Source organism: Panulirus ornatus, chromosome 50, assembly GCF_036320965.1.
Source record: "Panulirus ornatus isolate Po-2019 chromosome 50, ASM3632096v1, whole genome shotgun sequence".
Taxonomy (NCBI): domain Eukaryota; kingdom Metazoa; phylum Arthropoda; class Malacostraca; order Decapoda; family Palinuridae; genus Panulirus; species Panulirus ornatus.
In genome coordinates, this window is record NC_092273.1 from 12,523,425 (window position 1) to 12,545,924 (window position 22,500).

General features: G+C 46.9%; 1 protein-coding gene across 5 annotated transcripts in view; it reads left to right on the forward strand.

Moving 5' to 3' along the window:
* Positions 1–3,928: 3,928 nt before the first annotated feature.
* fus (epithelial splicing regulatory protein fusilli) overlaps positions 3,929–22,500 on the forward strand; it is a 308,026-nt gene continuing 289,454 nt past the window's right edge. For 3 of the 5 annotated variants that reach the window (XR_011716420.1, XM_071691440.1, XM_071691441.1), the window contains exon 1: positions 3,942–4,249. Coding sequence is in view for 4 of the 5 variants with exons in the window: in XM_071691440.1 (XP_071547541.1) it covers positions 4,127–4,249 (123 nt within the window). In the remaining variant the exon portion in view is untranslated. Of the gene's footprint in view, positions 4,250–22,500 lie in introns of all 5 variants that reach the window. The other 2 variants (XM_071691437.1, XM_071691438.1) reach the window with 2 other exon arrangements.

Genomic DNA, 22,500 nt, shown 5'->3' on the forward strand with positions numbered 1-22,500 from the left:
TCTGCCACCCCCACAATCCTTACTTCCACCCACACGCCCCTGACTTCCACCCCTCACAATCCTTACTTCCACCCACACTCACTCCAGACCTCCACCTACACACATTCCTTACTTCCACCCACCCTCACTCCAGACCTCCACCCACACACATTCCTTACCTCCACCCACCCTCACTCCAGACCTCCACCCACACACTGCTGAATGATGAAACTGTGAATGTGGACAGCGTACAAGAGTTGTGCGTTAGTAATTTCCCGTATTTTTTTTTTCTGAATGGTCTTGCGACATTCCTCTCTCTCTCTCTCTCTCTCTCTCTCTCTCTCTCTCTCTCTCTCTCTCTCTCTCTCTCTCTCTCTCTCCCTCTCCCTCTTGACCCACGAATACCATCATAGTGTAATTGGTACAATACCATATCTCTCCAAGTATTTCTCACACAGTTCTCCATAAGCCACAATACTCCTGTTTCCAATCTGATGTGCCCACGACAGTCAGAATAAATTGCATTCGCTTATTAGGCAAAGAAGCATCAATGGACTAAGCAAGATTTAACACAAAATACTAATCACAGAATAAAGTTTTTTTTGGTGACTTGTGTTGTCTGCGGATCGAAGAACCAGTCTGTGACCTAGGTTACGAGAATGTTATGTTACAGGTTTAAAGAGACATCATTGATGACAAGCTGACTGTGTTTGATTACTTGATTGCATGTGAGAGGAAAGTATCTGATGTAAACATTCGCTCAAAACCTAAACCTTGCTCGTATTCACAGGGAAGTCAGGATCGTGCTTTGCAGTGAAACGCCAAATATATATATATATATATATATATATATATATATATATATATATATATATATATATATATATATATATATATATATATATATATTGGAAAGGATCACAGTTTTGCGCGTGATCAAGATATTCCTATGAGTCCACGGGGAAAATCAAACACGGAAAGTTCCCAAGTGCACTTTCGTGTTATAATCATATCATCAAGGGAGACACAAGAGAGAAATATAACAGTCAGTTGATTTACATCGAAGGGACGACTGACTTATATTTCTCTCTTGTGTCTCCCCTGATGATGTGATTATTACACGAAAGTGCAGTTGGGAAGTTTTCGTGTTTCATTTTCCCCGTGGACTCATAGGAATATATATATATATATATATATATATATATATATATATATATATATATATATATATATATATATATATGTTAGGAGCAACCAGCAACAGGGATAAAATAAAGATCTGATACTGTACCTGTAAAAAAAAAGAGATTTCAAGATTAGCATAAACTTTTGGTCCTTGGAAGTGATTCATGTAACATTCCCTATTACAGTAAAAAAAAAAGTTTGAATTTTGTCGATAGTGGTTTATTTCTTTTTTTTGTAGTTTGAAAACATTTTTGTTTTTCCTTGTCATGTGTTGATGATGGAGGCTTCGTGATAACTATAGACACGTCGAGTATACACCCTTCCTTTACTCCAGGATTTTTAAATCGATGAAAGTAAACCTGCAGAGTGAGGAGGTGCAGGTTTCTGCTATCGTCTATCTATCTCTCTCTCTCTGGTTAACAGTACAAGTGCCATCCTCCCCCTCACCGTCATCTACCACTGTCTGGTCTGTGTTTGTGGGGATAATAGACACGTGTGTCTATCATCTCTGAAGGTGCTGACGTCTTGTAAGCTGGCGTGCATAACGGGTCGACCTCCCTTAGACGTGACTGCCTGGCTCCATTGACCTGACCTTAAAGGGCAACAAGGTAAAAAAAAAAAAGCCGGATCGTCATCGCCATGGGTGGTACAGTCGTGCCCAAAAGGTCGCACGACTGTGGTCATGAGTCGTACCGTCGTGCTGAAGGGCCGCTCCATCCTTGTCGTCAAGGATCGTACCGTCGTGCTTAAGGGCCGCTCCATCCTTGTCAAGGGTCGTACCTTCGTGCTTAAGGGCCGCTCCATCCTTGTCAAGGGTCGTACTGTCGTGCTTAAGGGCCGCTTCATCTTTGTCAAGGGTCGTACCTTCGTGTTTAAGGATAGCACCATCATAGTCGAGGGTCGTAAAGACGTGCTCAGTAGTTGCACCAACATGACTAGGGGTCGTACTGCTGAAATGACTTTCTTGCTCTCTCCCTTCCCCCGGTGAAAAGAAAAAGAAAATCAAAGGAACTTGTAAAAGCGTCTCCCGTATGACCACTGGGGGTTTGTTTAGGGATCCGGCCTCAAGATGGAGGGCTGTCGAAGCACCTGCCTGACTAGCGAATCCTCGCTTAGTTACACCCGACCAGTCCGCCAGGCAAACGAAATCATTAGTGAGTTCGTTAGCAGGAAGCAGCGCCCTTCCAACTGGCCTGAGGGGGATCTTCATCATGCGGCTAACGTCGAGGGATCGCAACTGACTCCTTCAGGAGTGTCCTTTTGAAGTCTACGATAGTGAGGAATGCAGTTGGGCAGGTGGATTGTGAGCGGTGGTCTAAGGAGCGACCGAGGCTGGAGGGACAAATAGCAGGTGTTGGATGATGGAGTAAGGCCCCCGTCATATGCTGAGTCAAAGGATGTCAGAGTGAAGGAAGAGGAGGAGGAGGAGGAGGTTGAAGGTGAATGTATGGATGTTCAATGTGAGGTGAGGAAAATGCTGAGTCGTCTCATGCTTTGGGAAATTCTCGCCCAGAGGAGGTGATTGTCACTTCAGCTAGACACGAAGATAAAGATTGTTGTCCCAAACGTGTTTGGCTGTATCTTTTGTCATCATAGAGTTACATATGTGTCGCTGTATTAAAAAATATTTTAATTTTGTGATAAGTGCTTTATTACTGTACTTTCTCAAAGACTTGGGTTACTGAGATACTTATAAGTGAAACATATGGTATAATATCCACTCTTCAATTTATATAAGATACTTGTTCTTCTATAAAGATGTCCTACGTAAGAATAGACTCTTATTCCCATGTTCGTTTAAATTACGTCATATCTGAATCCGTAATCATTTTTTCTTTCCAAATCCCTTGCTTTAAGATCAGATAGAAGTGAAAATGCAATTGGAGAGCGAATCGCTCACCATCATAATGTAACGACAATTCTGCCCTGAGATTCGTTGGAGACGCATCCTCCCGTCAGGAGTTGTGAGTGAGTGGAGCAGAAGAGCGTAAGTTTGCTTCCATGCCTAAGGCCACTGACTGGCTGGCTGGCTGGCTGGCTGGACGCCGCTGCTCTGCCCTAGACTCACTTCTTGCTTTCTACCCCCTTGAATCTCCCCACTATTACTAACCACTCATTTTTATCAACACTATCACCTGACAGGTTGTGGCATGACCGTATTCTCCCACAATTATCTGTTGGTGTGTACCTCTGCGGGTCGTAAGTAACCGGGGTCTTGCCATTCACATCTTCTAATGTGGTGGTGGTTGGGGGGGAAACTGGTCTAACCTATAGGCCACAGGACCTTGAAAATTGCTGTGGTTGTCCCACAGTCTCCCGTAGTTTCCCATTCCCGTACTTACGTCGATTGTTGCGGCTTCCACATCGGCGGATTTCATGTTTAGCGAGGAAGACGTCGTCTCACAACAACACCATATGTTGTATTTCGCCGGCCGGCTATGCCACGCTCATGGTGGGGGTCCAATCGGCACCCGAGATTCGGCTTTCTTGCAGCCAATCGTTTCTTAGACCACGCCTACGAGACACGGAAAACGTCTAGCGAAGAAGTTTAGATGACATTTTCGTTAGATTCCCGGTGTATTACGCCACATACTCCTACTATATCAACACCATATAGGCAGATGTACGTACTGTATACTATTGACGTAGTTAGAAATGTTAACGTCTTGGGGAAAAATGATCTGAAAAGGCCGCAAAGTTGTATTATAACGGAAAGCGACATGTGGCATTTACCAACGGGTGTAGGGACGTCTCCCAACTGAGTAGTCAGTGGACGACCCATTGCGGTGTTGGGAGGGTTGGACTTGGCTCTCTCTTTTATCCATATTTTTTTTTTCTTTTGGTGTTCGGTTTCGGGTAGTGGGATATACACAGGGGTGGGGCTGGATTCGGTACGGAGATATAACTAAAAAAACCGGCTTGTGGAACGTGCTGCTGTGTTGTGGGTGGTTGTGTACGCAATATGGCGACCCATTTTGTTGTAATGTACACAGCTACAGCAGGGGCGAATGGGCCCTTGCTTGGCACAGACGAGGAAGATATCGTCTTAATGCACTTCTTGGTGTGGGACGCCATCTGTAGAAAGGTAGTGGATCATGAAGAGACATCCCTTTTAAGTGTGCATGACTAGCTTGTAGTGGGATACTGTGTTGCCCTCAACTAACACCAGCGGTGTAGTCTCCTGACTCAGGTGCTGTCGTCTTACCACAGCTGTGTGCTTCCTAACTGCTTCTGTACGCACATGTGCGTGTGTGTGTATGTGTCGCACGTGCTGTAGCTACTCTTTATCTTTTCTTATCTAATCTACCCACTCGGCGCTATTTTGCCTCAAGCGCACATTCTCGCCTTCAAGTCAAACGCATGCCGACTACCTTTACCTAGCCTATATCTGAGTGGTAGAAATCTTATCATGTGGACTTTATTTTTGTGTGTGTGAATTATGTGTGTGTGTGTGTGTGTGTGTGTGTGTGGATCTGTAATGTAGCCCTTCTCTGTCTTAAAGAGTTATTTGAACTAATAATACACGATAACTTAGTTTAAATGTTGCACTGTAATAATACCCATGGGAAATATTTTCACTTACCTGTTGTAGTTATCTTCCTAGCATTATAGTGTTATCAGTCTTCTCAATTAGCCTCAGTGTCTCCATGCACGAATATAAGACCTTATTCTGTGGAATAGAATGCATTATTTTTTTTTTTTATGTTTAGTTGCCGCCTCTTCTTCGATATACTTCGATCCACAAACAACCTCAGTGATTATAATGATAAGTGAACTTAGTGAAGGAAAATAGTGTTTGAAATTGTGTGTTGTGTATGGTTTTGAAATGAATAAGTATGGGAGTGTAACAAGGTGGCCAACATGGCGGCGGAGAATTCAACAGGTGGGCGTCTGGCAGTGGGGTTACTCCACGTCAACCACACTGTCGTACCTCTAGAAACGGGAATGGAGATTGAAAAAATACCATATTACATCACCAGAAAGTGGAAGACGATCTCTAAGAATAGTATGAAAACAAAATAGGATTAAGATTCGAACGTGTGATAGTGTTAAAAAGCGAGTGGGTGGGTGGCGTTTGCAACACTGACCCCGGTATGGCAGCAGCAGCCACCACCATTGCCTCCAACCACAACACCGCCAGCATCACCTGCCGCTGTACACCACTATATAACTATGCCATCATTTTTGTCTTTTCTGTCAAACTGTGACTGAACACGCTTATGTATATTTTTTTTCCCCTACACGATTCACAGCCGCGTTAGACGTAAACTAGATACAGTTTAAAGAACAGTGGAAGCTGTGTTATTGGATCCTCTGTAATATTGGTATGATGTGTATGAGTAAGCGGAGGACATAATCATTAGTGTGAGTAGTAATTTACATGGTCAGTTAGCAGTCAAAGACCGAAGAAGAAGAAGAAAGAAAGCAGCAGTCAGTACCGATGGGTGAAAGAGAATAATCGTTTTGTGGCTTTCTTCAAACTTGTCAGTGAGGCGCAGTTGGTATACGAAAACTTGAGAAATACGTTTCTGTCGGTGGCAGTGAAAAGAGGAATATGTAATGCCCTTTTGCGAGAGTTAACGTGTGATTACGAGAATGTTCCTTCATCTTTCATGGTAGTAAGTGTTCATGTCAGGTTCTTGTGATAAATGAATCACCTCGACGCTGGCCATAGTTGGGTATTTAAATTCCTGGCTGCTCCATTCCCTCTTCTGAAGAGTGGGTAAGGGAGGTGGGGCGCAAGAGGAGAGGAGCAGCGTTACCCATGCCTTGCTTTTTGTATGTCTTATAAATGGTCGATGCACAGACGACATGGTAACTTTGTGCAGGGATACCGTCGATTTAAGATAATGTTTGGAAGCCACGCCTAAAAGTATTTTACCCTGGGCGTAAGTCGGTCTTGATTCTGTTTGAGTATTGCACTTTTGTTTTCTAACACTGAACCTCTTTTGTTCCTCCCCTGTAATAAGTCGGTTTCGTTCTCCAGTGCTTAAAACCAGTATCCTTCGGAATGAACCAGTTTTCATCCCCCGGGGCTTAGCCCAAGATTTAAGTAGTCTGGTAGATAATGGACAAGGGCGAAGGAATTACATTTTGGGAGAGTTGCAACAAGTAAGCCAGTTTCGGTCCAGTGTATTTGCAAGCCTCGCTGTTGTACGCACCCTCTCACCTTTACCACTCTCTGGATAAGCTGATGTATAAGGGTCTATGGATGGAGATTAGTTGTAATACGACTTTATTTATAGAAGATAAACCGATATATTGCCGAAGATAGAAACGAAAGTCTTGCCTTGCAGTAATCAGTATAGCTACCTGTCGAGTGAGCTAGTTTGTATATGACCCAAGTAGTTTGGTAGTTAAGAGTTCTGACTTAGCATCAGATCCACCAGCAGCATTACTAAAGAGTATATCAGCATTGATGGCCACAGTGCAAAGTATATGCATAGGCGACCGTAATGTAAGTCAGACATGGTTTCTTTCCATAGTAAACAATGTTGGATTCGCATGTACGAACGTATGAGGGCTGTGTTAGGCTACGCTTTGCTGCAGTAATTAATGATGTCTTGCAGCAAGTTGAGTGCGTTGCATTACTTCATACTTTGCTCACACCATACCGCCAGTTCCTTCATGTGTATACTCGTCACATAGTTTGCCTTACACCTTGTCACTCAGCTTCGTTAGCAATCAAGCCTTCCTAGTTTACCAACCATCCATCTCACCTACGTTCTCCCTTGTTCGCTTCCCATCATTCCGCGTACCTTTCCTTTCATTTCCCATGTACTCCTGCCTCATTCTCCACGCGTTCCCTCCCTCCTCCAGTGTTCCGTCCCGTTCCCCATGCGTTCCATCGCTCCGCATGTGTTCTTCACCATTCCCCATGCGTTCCATCGCTCCGCATGTGTTCTTCACCATCCCCCATGCGTTCCATCGCTCCGCATGTGTTCTTTACCATTCCCCATGCGTTCCATTGCTCCGCATGTGTTCTTCACCATCCCTAGGCGTTCCATCGCTCCGCATGTGTTCCGTTCCATTTCCCCCTCCGTTCCCTCCACATTTACCTGCCAAGTACAGGTGGGATCCTACGAGTGTTGAACTCTGATCATCCCTGTATAGTTCAAATAGGTCTCTCTCTCTCTCTCTCTCTCTCTCTCTCTCTCTCTCTCTCTCTCTCTCTCTCTCTCTCAGACAGACAGACAGACAGACACACACACACACACACACACACACACACACACACACACAATACGCCACTAATATCTCCACCACGAGTTATATATTCCTAGTCCACTTGTCATATACGAGCGTCTTCCACACTCGGTGCTGAACGCACTCCAAACACATCAGTTACCAGGACACGCTTCATCCATTTGCGCTTCGAGATATAGAGGCGCGTGTCCCCCCCCCCCCCTTCCAGCACCTTCTCCTCACACCCATCTGTCGAGGGTGGTCAGGTCACCGAGTCTTTTGACCTCAGTCGGCTGGCTGGATGAAAATATTATTTCTTTTTTATCCTTTTTTTTCGTTTAATTATCTCCAGTTCCCACTACTTATAATTTTTTTTTTTTGAACTTGTTATAGATCTCATCTTCGAAAATATTGGTTTGAAATAACATTTTAATTTGTGCTCTGGTCTGTTGGTTTTGGTAAGTGTGTTTGCGGAAAAGTGATGTACAGAGTATTTTTTTTTCCCCTTCATTAGAAAAAGAAAAAGCATTAATTAGACGTAGTCCCTACATGGCTGAAGACGATGTAATTACGCTCGTTTTGTAACGCTGTCATGTTACATAATTACATTTTGTTTGTAATGCCGTCACGGGTTATTGACACCATTATACGGGTGGGTGATTTTGCATGACATGTATGTATTTGTTGAGAACGACCTTACGACCCCTGAGCACGACGTAGCGACCCTTGAGCACGACGTAACGACCCTTGAGCACGACGTAATGACCCTTGAGCACGACGTAGCGACCCTTGAGCACGACGTAGCGACCCTTGAGCACGACATAGCGACCCTTGAGCACGACATAGCGACCCTTGAGCACGACGTAACGACCCTTGAGCACGACGTAACGACCCTTGAGCACGACGTAATGACTCTTGGCCATGACGGTACGACCCCTGAATACGAATTTACGACCCCTTGAGGATGAAAATTAACATAGCTATGCTCTAGGTTGCATGTCGTGCTTTAGTGGGTCGTAAAGTCGTACTCAGTGGTCGTGCTCCGTGGTCGTACCGTCGTGCTCAACGGGTCCATCTTTGTACCTCGTACTTTTGACACTGTAATATCATACCACAGCATCACTTGTTAAAGAGAGAGGAGTGGGGCCCAGAGAGTTCTCTTATCTGGGACGCCCTTTTGAGTGTATCTGTGGGAACTGGACGAGGGCGGCAACAGGTGTTGTGGCTCGTATCTGGGATCTCCAACGGAGGATATCGTGGGTGAGATAACAAGAAAGAGGATGGGGGAAGGGAGGGGTGCTTGTGGAGCGCTGGGGAGGGGAGGGGGGCTTGTGGAACGCTGGGAAAGGGAGGGGGGGGCTTGTTGAACGCTTGGAAGGGGAGGGGGGAAGCTTTCGGAGCACTGAGAAGGGAGGGTGTTGGGGTCGGTTGGTTGTGGAGCGCTGTGAAAGAACGCGCCCGCTATCCCATACCGTACCTCTCTCTCTCTCTCTCTCTCTCTCTCTCTCTCTCTCTCTCTCTCTCTCTCTCTCTCTCTCTCCCCCCTCCCATGACCTGCCTTGCACTTGTTCTGGGCCTTACTTACCTACCTGCATTGGTTGGTTAAGCAGCAGCAGATGTAGATTTTGTGGGTACCAACCACAGCTGAATGGACGCTTCTTCCAAACTGAAGTTCTTTCTGTTTTCTGACGTCTTTTGCTCTCGCAGCAGCCTCGATGGGACCCTGTCAGTGGTCATGCTGCTGTTGTATCCCTTCCTTTAAAAAGAGAAAAAAGAGAAAAAAGAGTTCTCGTTCGAGTAATTTCATGCCTTTTTAAGCCAACCATTAAACCCAAAAAGGCACAGATGCCAAAACGCGTCTACTCACAGCTAGCGAAGACAAGCTTACATGAGGGGATAGAGGGGAGGTATATTATCTTTAACTGTGTTTAGTTGGTTTATGTTATCAAGTAGACTCTTATGTCCGTCTGTATGAATGTTCGTACATCTTGAAGGAGGAGGGGAGTGGTTCGTTCGTTCCCACTCAGGGCGTTGCGCTCCGTGTTGGCCAGGCAAGGTAAAGGGCCACCTCGTGTCTCTTGAGGCTGCCACTCACGTACTCCAGACAGTCATGATTCTCAAGAGTTGTTAGAGAGAGAGAGAGAGAGAGAGAGAGAGAGAGAGAGAGAGAGAGAGAGAGAGACCACACGTGGGTCTGCTTGTTCTTAGATTCCGTTGAGGTCAGTTGGCCCTACCCGACGTGACCTTTGCAGCAAAGTAGAAAGTGTTTGAAGTCTTTGATGAGAGGCGTGGTTTTGTGTCGTATTATCATCTGTGTGGCTCTTATCACTTCTGACCACCTGTTGCTTAGCCACAGTGTTCACAGGCGTCGCCCCACACTGCCACAGTTCACAACCCGCCCTCCTTTTCTCAGTACGCATCCCCCCCCTCATACTAACACTGTTTACAGCTCCCCCTCACTGTACCACTGTTTACAGCTTCTCTCACACTACTACTGTTTATAGCTTCCTCTCACACTTCTACTGTTTATAGCTTCCATTCACACTACTACAGTTTACAGCTTCCACTCACACTGCTACTGTTTATAGCTTCCATTCACACTTCTGCTGTTTATAGCTTCCACTCACACTACTACTGTTTATAGCTTCCACTCACACTAGTACTGTTTATAGCTTCCATTCACACTACTACAGTTTACAGCTTCCACTCGCACTACTACTGTTTACAGCTACCTCTAACACTACTACTGATCACATGCCTCTCCTCGCATCGCCACTGTTCACCGGCCCCTCACACTACCACTGTCAACATGTGTATCTCCTCTACCACTGTAAATATCGATATTCTTATATTCATTCACCACCACCATTATCTCGACACATCTCTCTCACAAGTTCTGCCATCTGGCTCTGCCCACACTTCCCATCCACTGCCACAGCGAGTACCGCTACCATATTTTCCCTCCACTCTCAACCATCATTATCCACACGTTCGACCACTCCAACCACCACCACTTCGTCTGTATGTCTCTCCACCACGCTCTTTCCCCCGCCACAACTATGTTCACTTAATCACCCTCCAACACTGCTTCCAGCACCTCGTACGACTGAAGTGATCACCGGCAACACCACTGTGTCTCCTCATATTCCTCACCACTACTGTGTTGTGTCCACCCTCCACCAATACCCATCTAGCTTTCCCTTTATACCCATGTATATATAACCACCACGGACCTCCCCTCCACAGCGTCGCCCCTTCCATTCATGCCCTAGTTTGATGTGCATTTACCGTCGTGGGTGAGGGAGACAGCATAAGATGTGATAGCAAGGGAGGGTTGGGTAAGGCCAGAGGCGTTCGACCATTGTAATGGTCACCTTTACGGAGTAATGATGGACTTCCGTCTTTTTTTTTTATATATATATATTTTCTTTGTATCCACTACAGCTTAATGACTCTTAGAGCGATAATCTGCACGATTTTGTCGTCTTTTGTATGACTCCAGAGCGTAGAAGATATTGTAGTAATGAGCGTGAGGAGTCAGGTGCTCCTGTGACGGGGCTACAGATGATGTGAAAGGGGTTGGAGCGGAGAGATCACACACACACACACACACACACACACACACACACACACACACACACACACACACACGCACGTTTGTATGTGACTGTGTGTGTGTGTGTGTGTGTGTGTGTGTGAGTTTGTGTGACTTTAAGACGTAAAGAACCACTTCACTGATACATTAGAAAGTTTAGAAACAAGGTTTAGATACAAGATGATGAGAGACAGGTGAGCAAGATGCTTTTAGAGACACACCAAGACTTTGTTTTCTGCCTCGAACAAGAACCAAGACGGGATCCTTAGTTATTTATGTAGTCCAGTCGATCACAAGGGGTCAACTGGACTGAATAAATGGATGGACCAGTGACGTTCGGCGTGGATGATATCCCCTCAGCTGGTGACCCATCGTGATCAGTCTATTTTTTTTCCCTTCCTCGTACCACACTGGCGGGCGGCTCGTGGACCACAGAACTGTTTGGACCATAGTCAAGATGATACGAGAGTACGATTCTAGAACTAGGAGGATCATGGGCATGGATGATTGTACTTTACGGATCGCGTCTGACCCGAATGGATAGCGGGTTTTTGCATGAAACGAGAAGTGTTGAAAGGAAACCCGGGAGATGGTGAGACGGCATACGACAGTGAACGTAGGATAGAAAACACACACACACACACACACACACACACACACAACCCCCCCACACACACACAACCCCCCCACACACACACAACCCCCCCCACACACACAACCCCCCCCACACACACAACCCCCCCCCACACACACACAACCCCCCCCCCCCCCCCCACATACACACACACGACACCTTATACGAACTATTTGCACCCCTATAAACATCATTTGGAACATGACTTTTGGTCTGTTAATGATCATATATATGCAATTGCACCACCTTGAACTCTCGTTTTCCTCACATCCAGCTCCCTAAGTGCCCTCTCTGTATGTTGTCTTACCGAGGTGATGGCCAACACCGGTGTATTATTGTTGTTCTTGCGTCGTCTGTAGTTGACTTGGGGATGAAGTTGGTGAAGGAGTGGGTGAGACTAAACACAAACCCAAAGGCAGCTCTTAATTCTTCGGGGGAAAAAGAAGAATAGTAATTGTACCCAAGTTGTCTGTATCTTTATGTATTCTGCTCCTATCGCTTGCCTCTTTTGAATCCTGAATTTTGTGGAGGTTTTTTTTTGTGTGGACGAAACTTGAGAGAGTTTGGCTAGCAGGCTCTGGCTGGCTGGCTGTGATAGGTCGAGAAGCACCAGGATGGCCAGAAGGACGGGTTTGGACTCGTGGAGCCACTGGGTTGTGCCGTATGGATGGGGGGGATGTGCGAGGAGTTAGCCTTGTTTAAGAGTGTGTCAACGATGGATTCAGGAGTTTTTTTAACAGTGGTCACTGATGGCCTGTGAACCAGTCACTGGTGACTTGAAAGCCAGTTACTAGTGACCTGAGAACCAGTTACTATTAACCTGAGAACCAGTTACCAGTGACCTGAGAACCAGTTACCAGTGACCCTGTAATCTGTTACTGTTGATTTGAAAGCCAGGCACTGGTGACCTGTAAACCAATCGCTGGTGTGACCTCCGGGTAAAGTTCGTGGAGCATTTTAAGTGACGGTCTTAAGGATCATGGCAGAGTAACAAGTCTTGAGGAGAGGAGAGAGATGCCTTGGGCTACCGCCACCCTAAACGAAGGTTTCGTGACCGTTCGTGTTGCTCTTGGGTTTAATGTTTCAGGAAGGACGAAGAAAAAAAAAAAGGGTGGGGGGTTGGTGTCGGATGGATGATTAGGGTGGGGAAAAGGGAGATGGAAGGATGAAGGTGATTGGAGATGGTGGTGGTGGTGGACGATTGGAGAAGAGGTAAGAGAGAGAGAGAGAGAGAGAGAGAGAGAGAGAGAGAGAGAGAGAGAGAGAGAGAGAGAGAGAGGTGAGAGAGAGTACCCATATGGCTGGACACATAAGCCAAGTATTTTTTGGGTTTTGAGATGATGTTGGATGTCACCGTGGGTGTTGAGGTACAGGTGGAAGACTCGGATCTTAATGAGGAGGAGAGTTTAAAAGAGTTGGAGAAGAGCGAGTCTTCAGCGATCCCACAAGAGAAATCCAGACGACACACACACACACACACACACACACACACACACACTCTGGCCACCACCTTCAATAGTTGGTGGCCTTCGGGTAGGTGTGCGGTGGGGTGGGGACTCGTTTTAATGTGTGCGCTTGTGTTACCAAACCGCCGAAGACTCGTTTTATTCTGAGGTGGTTTAAATAGCCAATCAGGAGGGAGCTTAGTTTCGTGCCCCCAAGGCGGATATTGTACAACTCCAGGTTCCAGTTCTCAGTTTAAAGGATTTTTTTTTGTTTTTGTTTTGTATACCTTTATTGCCGTTTGTTTATCGTTATTTTTATTGATCGTTTGAGATCACAGTCCGTTTATGTTCCTTGTACACACACACACGCACACACACACACACACGGAGAGAGAGGGAGAGACAGAGAAGGAGAGACTTTTGTATGGTATTTCGCGACACCGTGACTAGAGACAGCCATATTTATTTGTGATGTGAGTGTATGGAAATTCGTCGAAACAGAGATCCAACCTCTCGCTGCGCTCGTACGAGGACATATTGGTGATCGTGTCGTAGATGAGGTGGACAAGAGTCCTATAAAAATCCCGTCTTGATCAACAGGTTATGCTAAGCCCAAGCGCTTTTGTGTGTATTATTGTTGCCCCATGAAAATGATCGAAATATCTCGCGAGCCTCGAGCGTGCTCGCAGACACGAGCCATACTCTCTCTCTCTCTCTCTCTCTCTCTCTCTCTCTCTCTCTCTCTCTCTCTCTCTCTCTCTCTCTCTCTCTCTCCCTGCCCAGATCCAGTGCAGGATTTCAGGAGACTAAGTTTCTTAATACTCTCTCTCTCTCTCTCTCTCTCTCTCTCTCTCTCTCTCTCTCTCTCTCTCTCTCTCTCTCTCTGCCCAGATCCAGTGCAGGATTTCAGGAGACTTTAAGTTTCTTAAGCTAACGCCTGTGCTTCAAGCATCCGGACGTTTCAAGAGTCGTTTGCGAATGATTATGAAATCGCCTTCAGGGTGTTGCGTAGCCACGGATCACCGGGGGGGTCACCTCGATGATGAAAGAGGTCGTCGGGTAGTTTGTTGATATGGTGTCGCAGGTTGTTTTGAGTAGTTAATGGGTGGGGGGGGGGGGAAGTTACGGGAACGGTTTCACGGCGCACCGGGGTGAGGTCAGTGGGTGATTGTGTACAGTGGAACATGCGAACAGTGCGTTCCTCCTTCAGGTAGTGTGGTAGATTCCTCCCTCAGGCAGTGTGGTAGATTCCTCCCTCAGGTAGTGTGGTATTGTGGTAGATTCATCCCTCAGGTAGTGTGGTAGTGTGGTAGATTCGTCCCTCAGGTAGTGTGGTAGATTCATCCCTCAGGTAGTGTGGTAGATTCGAAGTCATCATATGAGAGAAAATAAGATGGAGCGGGGTTCGACACACGGAGGTTCTGTGTCCGTGGCATATGGTGCTGTGGGAGGAGGTAACGGGTACTGGCGCAGCGGGAGGTCCCGAGATCGAGGGAGGGAAAGGGAAGGTGGTGGTGGTGTCCAGTCAGTACACGCCGCGTGTAGGCGAGGGGTCGACCCGTTGGAGGGAGTGTAGGGGGTGGGTTCGACGCCATATTAGGCGGGGTGGTGGTGGTGGTGTTCTACACTCAACCCCTCCCTCCTCTTCCTCCTCCTTCCTCCTCCTCCTCCTCCTCCTCCTCCTCCCACTTGGATCAAGTGTTGGTGCTCTTTTCCCCTCCACCCCAACTGGGGGTCTCTGTTGCCGTTTTAAATGCCACCCTCGTCCCTCCAACGCACCAGCCTTACTTTTTCTGCAACCAGCCTTTGTTCTGACGGTGAGGTCCTGCCCTCACACAACCAGGGCCCCTCCACACACACACGCACACGGCCGAGATGGACAGGGTTTTATTGGCGCCACGGTGTATTTAGGTGTACTTAAAATTGCTGCTGCTCACATGACAACGTAACTTAGAATTGCTGCTGCTGCTCTCGTGATAACGCGAGCTTTTGTAGCTGTTTCGGTGATACGGAGGAATAAAAAAAAGGATATCTTCAAATTATATTTAAACACGGACAAAGAAGTTGTAGCTCCTGCACCTGCTATTGACTTTAGAATCGTAATCTTATTTTTGTCCGTTGATTTCGACGTAATCGAGAAGCAATTAAGTTTCTCGAATCCTTGGGCTTGATCTCGAGTCCCGGGGGCCAGATCCTGGTGGGCAGGAACACAGACAAGACAGTGGGAGGCAATAATAGCTCCTCCTCCTCCTCAACACACATCCACACACCTGCAGATTTACCCAGACTATCATATGCAAAACAAGTGGCATACAGACACCGCAAACCGTTCGGGGGGGTGTGTGAGAGTATCTGCTTGTATCTATACCACTGACATTCTCAAAAGGTTAACTTTGAATATGATTCCTCTTCTGTATCATGTGTTTTGCCACCCTGCGTGGTTCGATCTGGGAGGGTCGGCTCGCCACATTTTCCGACCGATGATCAGCTGCCGATTCTCAGGAGACGGAGCGTTGTGAGCTTGTCAGATCGAGGTCGGTTTTCGAAGTTTTGTGAGTTCAAAGTCGGTTCCACAGGACGGGAGTCAGTTCCAGCTGAGGTAGAAGGATTTGAGGTGGTGTATGGGCACGGTCGAGTGAAGTGTGTGCGCGCGGGGTCTTGATGGTGTGGCATTTTTGGGAGACTGTGGTACTGGGAGCGTGTCCTGTGCTGTGGTGTGTGGTGGCGGTGGACGTTGGGGCCAAAAACCACCACGCCCACTGGAAGGGGCGCACGTAGGGTTTAACGTGGGAGGAGTCCCCGAAGCCGTGTCCTGTTATACCCTCCCATCCCCCCACCACCGTTCCCCAACACTCCCCTCCATCCCATGGTGTGGGATGGCTGTAACCCCCACCCCAGCCCACCCCATCCCCACCACAGGCTCCCGAGGATGATACGAAACACCTCCCTGTGTCAGGTGCGTGTTGTGGGGTGGGGGAGCCTTTGGTTCGGTGCTCTCTCTCTCTCTCTCTCTCTCTCTCTCTCTCTCTCTCTCTCTCTCTCTCTCTCTCTCTCTCTCTCTTCTCTCTCTCTCTGTGGTTCATGCCAGTGCATACGCCCATGTCGATGCTACTGTGGTTTGCACTACCGTCATGCGTTATGCGAATTTTTGGAAGCTTAGGAAATTGAGAGAGAGAGAGAGAGAGAGAGAGAGAGAGAGAGAGAGAGAGAGAGAGAGAGAGAGAGAGAGAGAGAGAGCTACTCAGCGGTCAAAGACGTGAGGATGAGATTCGTAGTTCGTGTTCCTTCAAGTTCGAGGAGGACCTACATACGAGGCCCCACCACTCCTCTCACCATGGGCTAGTCCTCGAGGTTGTGTTTGCCTGATTCGATCAAGGATTCTCAGCTTCGAATCGTTTGTCCTCATAAATGACTGTGGATACACACACACACACACACACACACACACACACACACACACACACACACACACACACACATATATATATATATATATATATATATATATATATATATATATATATATATATATATATATATATATATATATATCGTGGTGTGGTGGTGGCGATGCAGCAGCTGATGGTGAGAGCACACACACACACACACCTGCACATTCTTCCCTCCGTCACCACTGCTGAATTGGTCTAGTTTTTAGTGCTGAGTCTTGCAGCTATATTATCAGGTCTCGGGGTCCTCGACGGTCGACGGCGAAGTGTCCTCGTTCTCTGATGCCGTCTCGAGTGTTGATTTCAACTTGAACAGGGTCGCCTCTATCACTGATAATAGTTGTGGAACCCCTTTGCAGATTATTTTTGTTATACGAGATTTCGTCTGTAGCCATGACTCGACCAGACGGGAAATCAACCCCATGTTCGGTGGTAGACGGTAATGCTATATAGATAACGCAGACGAACCGAGGCATCATCAGAACCTTGAAACTTTTTTTTTTTTTTCATGTCCGGCTTGCCATGGCGAGTTCTGTTTATGACTTGAGTCTTGGACATGAGAAACAGAAAGGAAGAAAAAATACCCCATGAATGCCAGCTGTTTACGAAGGTCGATGTGTACGAAGAGTTCACAGGGGTGTCGTGTGTGTGTGGGGGTGGGGGTGTGTGGTAGGGGTGAGTGAGTGAGGTGGGTTGGGTGGGTGGCTGTGGGGTGCTCCTGTGCCTTGATGGTGTGGTGGTGGTTGTGTCGCTGGAGGAGACGCACAGCCGAGTAAAAGTGGTGTGTCCACCAGGCCTCAATCGTGTGCAGTGTTGGCCTCTGGATAAACCTGATCACAAAGTGCTTCTAATGGGTTTTGTTGATGCATGTCAGTAAAGACTAGTTTTATCCTCTTCCAGAGTTTTTTTTAGGGTATATATATATATATATATATATATATATATATATATATATATATATATATATATATATATATATATATATATATATACGAGTACAAGAGCTAAGGAAGGAGTAGCACTACTCCTGAAGCAGGAGTTGTGGGAGTGTATGACAGAATGCAAGGAAGTATAATCTAGATTGATGTGGATAAGAATGAAAATGGATGGAGAGATTTTGAATATTAGTGCTTATGCACCTGGTCATGAGAAGAAAGATCATAAGAGGCATATGTTTCAGGAGCAACTTAGTGTGTCAGCAATTTTGATGTAAGAGGTCGGGTACGAGTGATGGATGATTCAAATGCAAAGGTGAGTAATGTGACAGTTGAGGTTATAATTGCGAGGTGTGGAGTACTCATTGTTATGAATGGACATGGTGAACAGCTTGTGGATTTGTGTGCTGGAAAACTACTGCTGGTTGCGAATGCTTATTATAAAAAGAGGGCCATATGCAGTTATACGTATGTGAGTACGAGAGATGGTCAACCGGCCTTATTGGATTAGAGATTGATTAATAGGCGTGTAAACGAGAGACTTTTGGATGGAAAGGTGCTGAGAGGGGCAGCTGGTGGGATCGGGGCCTGGACATGCAGGAAGGTGAAAGGCGTGCACGGGATGGAGTAAATGGGAACGATTGAGTGTGCTGGGATCGAGACGTGCTGTGAGCTGAGTGAACCAAAGCACGTGAAGCGTTTGGGATAAGCCATGTAAAAGTCTGTGGGGCCTGGATGTGTAGATAGGGAGCTGTGGTTTTAAAGGTACATTGGACACGGCACCTGGAGAGTGGATGCGAGCGGATGCGGCCTTTCTTCGTCTGTTCCAGGCGCAACCTCGCAGACGCGGGAAAACATATATGTATGAGAGAGAGAGAGAGAGAGAGAGAGAGAGAGAGAGAGAGAGAGAGAGAGAGGCAAGGCAAGGCTTGGGTGCTGGAGCGATTGCATGTATTGGACCTGACGGGTATTACATGCCTTGAGCTGTATGGCGTCCTTGGCTTGGGGGTGGGGAAACAGTTACAGTTAGCCACTTTGATGCTTATCTTAGTCGTCAACCTGCCTTCGTCGTTGCCCCCTTTTTGGAAGCCTTGACGCTCGACCCGACCCCTGACCTGACCTTACCTGACCTCACCTGATCAGTCAGACCTGATCCCCCCACCCCCCTTCTCCCTTCCCCAGGTTTCCAGGTATGAGTCACATGGACTGCGTCATAGTGTCGTCATGCCTGTACTTGTGAGCCATATAATACCTCATTGCTGTCGCACTGGAAATAGTATTGTCGTGTTCGTTCGAAGAGCTCTAGAAGAAATTCGTACTCACTCTAGGTGTTCTAGGTACTGTCGGTATTCCTCCTCTAGGTGTTCCGTATACGTCATATATTCCTGTTCTGGTTGTTCTAGATACTCCTGCTCTAGATGTTCTGGGCACTTTAGATATTCCTACACGCTCTAGATGCCTTAGATACTGTAGATATATCTCTATGCTCTAGATATCCTTACTCTATATGTTCTCGGTACTCTATATATACCATCTCACTCAAGGCATTGTCAGTAAAAACTCCACGATAATCTCATAAACTTCTATTTTTCTCTCTTTCCATTTTCCCCTCTTTACTCTCCCCGAGAACCTTTTCCAAGGCGCCCTCTCTGGGGTCCAGATTCCTGGCTGAGTCACCAGATCCATGCGCTCCCCCGTACTCGAAGTCTTAAAGTCGACTGATTGAGAGAGAGTAGGTGTTGGTGGTGGTGGGTGGTTGTGGTGTGTCCTGTACTACCTTCTTCGTGAGTTGGGTCACTTGTCTGGTATTATATATATATATATAGGTCCTTGTAGTTCACTCACTCCTCCCTCGTCGGGGTGGTGGCCCGCTCGCCCTCAGGGGGGATGCCCTGAACTGGCTCCATCCAGAACCAACTGACGGGGGAGCAAAGCAGACCTCGGCGTCCATGATCGGCGGCGGAGAGTTTATGCGAATGTTGAGAGAAATCTGAGAGGAGAGCGAGGGAGTCCTGAGGGTGAACAGGCGACAAGGAGGAGGAGGAGGAGGAGGGGCAGGTGGTGGGTGGGTTTGGGAAGCATAGTTTTCTGAACCTGTTTTGGGTGGCAGTTTGAGCAAGACCGCCTCACCTCCACGAGAATATGGGTACGTCCCGCTCCTTGCTCTACAGACGGACGCAATACTGTTAAACTTTCTGCTTGATCAGGCGAGCATGGCGTTGTCACACACACACACACACACACACACACACACACACACACACACACACACACACACACACACACACACACACATATATATTGTATTGTCAGAATTCGTGATACTTTCGCATAGAAGTGTGGTCAGAAGTGATTGTGCTTCGCACAGATTTATACCCCACTCTCTCTCTCTCTCTCTCTCTCTCTCTCTCTCTCTCTCTCTCTCTCTCTCTCTCTCTCTCTCTCTCTCTCTCTCTCTCTCTTCAGCCCTGCCACCATGGCAAACTCCCGTCGTAGGTACTCCTGTGAAGACGAAGGTACCTCTCCCCTCACCAACCCCTTCATGAGACCTGGCTCATTCCTGAGAGATGTCTTGTCCGTCCACTTCCCTTAGACCAGAATCCTCCTCCCCCTCCTCCTCCTCCTTCCTCGTCGTCATCGTCGTCGTCGTCGTCGTCGTCCTCGTCGTCCTCCTCCTCCTCCTCCTCCTCCTCCTCCTCCTCCTCCTCCTCCTCCTCCTCCTCCTCAGCTCTCCACTTTTCTCATCTCCCCCTCCTCTTTCCTAACACATCTCCTCTGCTCGCTGTACTACCTCTCCGTCCACTCCAGCAACCCATCCCCCTCCCTCCCTAAGGCAACATTCTCACATAATTCCCAGTCCTCACACCCGGACTTCCCTTGGTATATATATATATATATATATATATATATATATATATATATATATATATATATATATATATATATATATATGTATATGGATTTGCTGCTTTAAGTAGTTGGTCAACCCTTAAATATAAGCTTACGTAAAGCCCCACTGGCGTGAGGCATTAAATCGTCGAACCGATAAAAAAAAAAAAGAAATGTCTCTCCTTTATTAATTATCTTACGGTAGCGCTAGTTCACCAGTTGGGGTTGCCCTAGTTAGGGCCCAGTCATGTTTTGTGTACACATCCAGCTGAGCTGTTTTCTGGTGGGGATGAATTGTAAGCGAGCTCATTGCCGTCCTAATGTGAAGTCTTCCTCAATTGGCAAACACTGGCGAATATTAGTTACTTCCCCTCCCTGGGACATGTTGATAGCCGTCTGGATATTGCAAGTTTACGTAGACTGTATTTCTCCCCCAAAAAATGATATAGAAAATATCTAATTGTGAGGTTTGATTTCTTTCGGGGTTTCCGACACAGTTTGCACTGGTAGGATGTCGTAGGTTTCCGTCTCTATACGGAAGAGTTTTGAATACACATGGGAATCGTATCATCAGTTCCATTGCTCACTTGCCCTACACTTTTAAGTCTTTTTGTAAGTGGTCGTAACTCGGAATTCTTGAAATATTAAATGTGGGTCCCCTGTCTTTATAAGTGCTGACAGGATTTTTAGTTTCTCCAAAATTCGTAAATACTTTTCCCTTGTCTTTTCTTTTTTCCGTTTCATAATTATTTCTCTCTGTATATATTTCAATTAAGGCCCGGCCTTGATGTGGACTTCTAGTCTGTGACTGGAGCCTTCAACATAGAAGAAAAAAAAAAAGGTGTAGTAGCTATAATGACGTTGGAAGGTAGGTCAAGTCGATAGACGAAGAAGGGAATGTTATGGGATTTGAGAACATCGTATGGATATCAATATTGTCATTGTAGCGGGACGTTTAAAAGGAATGATGAGGGGGCGCGGGGTGCCTGTGTCACTGGTCTATATAAATCCAAAGGAATCTTTATCTCGTTAGATATGATGGAACGTAGAAGTCAGAGATTATTTTCTTTTTTAGTGAAGTTGTTTATGTTTCGAAGATCCATGGAGCCATCTACCGGCTTATTCACTCAATCGCCTTGCTTTACTCTCTTCTTTCTCTCTGTTGCTACTGTTGCTGCTGCTGCTACTACTGTTACTGTTGCTGGTTGTTGCTTGTTGCTGGTTTTGTGACAGTAGTGGCCATCGCTGTCCTGGTCGTGAGGTAACCGACCTGCGTTGAATTTTTTTTCTCCCTTTTTGGGTTCGCCAGGGCTCATCCCAACCCCATAGACACTTTGTTTTATTATAGAATGATAGATAGATAGATATGTAGATACATAGATTAGATAGATAGATAGATAGATAGATAGATAGAGAGAGAGAGAGAGAGAGAGAGAGAGAGAGAGAGAGAGAGAGAGAGAGGCTTCTGTCGCGTCATTCAGTGATCGTATATTTTACAGGCGAGGCGCTCAGCGTGGAAGAATAGTGTCAGAGGTTGCCAACATACACACACACACACACACACACACACTGGGAGGAGGGGGGGAAATTAGGCCAGAATTTCACTCCAGTCAAAGGAGTGGGTTACCTCTCTCCTGCCCCCCTCCCCCCTTCCCTCCCTCCCCCCCCAAAAAAAAAAAAACTAACACCCCCCCCCCCCCCCCCCCCCCCCCCCCGTTGCCGGAGGGGCGAGGTCGCCGTGGTGGCAGAAGGCGCCCAGGACCCTTCCGAGCGCTGCTTGAACAGGTTAGACAAGTTCTCCCCCCTCCCCTCCTCCCCTCCCCTCACCCTCACCCCTCCTCCAACCCCCCCACCACCGAACTGATAATGTAGACCGGGAAATACGGCGTGTGGGTGATGTTGGAAATACCGCTTATCTCCGGCTCAACTCGATGTCCCGCTTTTGTTGCCAGTGTACGCTGGTGTTAGAAACCGACCCCCGCCACCTCCTCCTCCATGCCGTATATACACTGGTTTCTAACGCTTAGAACTCGCCTGGTTTCTAAGTATCGTTACACGTCGCGGGATCTAGAGTGAGTGTGTGTGTGTGTGTGTGTGTGTGTGTGTATACACGTCGTAGAACTCGCCTGGTTTCTAAGTATCGTTACACGTCGCGGGATCTAGAGTGAGTGTGAGTGTGTGTATATATACGTCGTACAGCGTT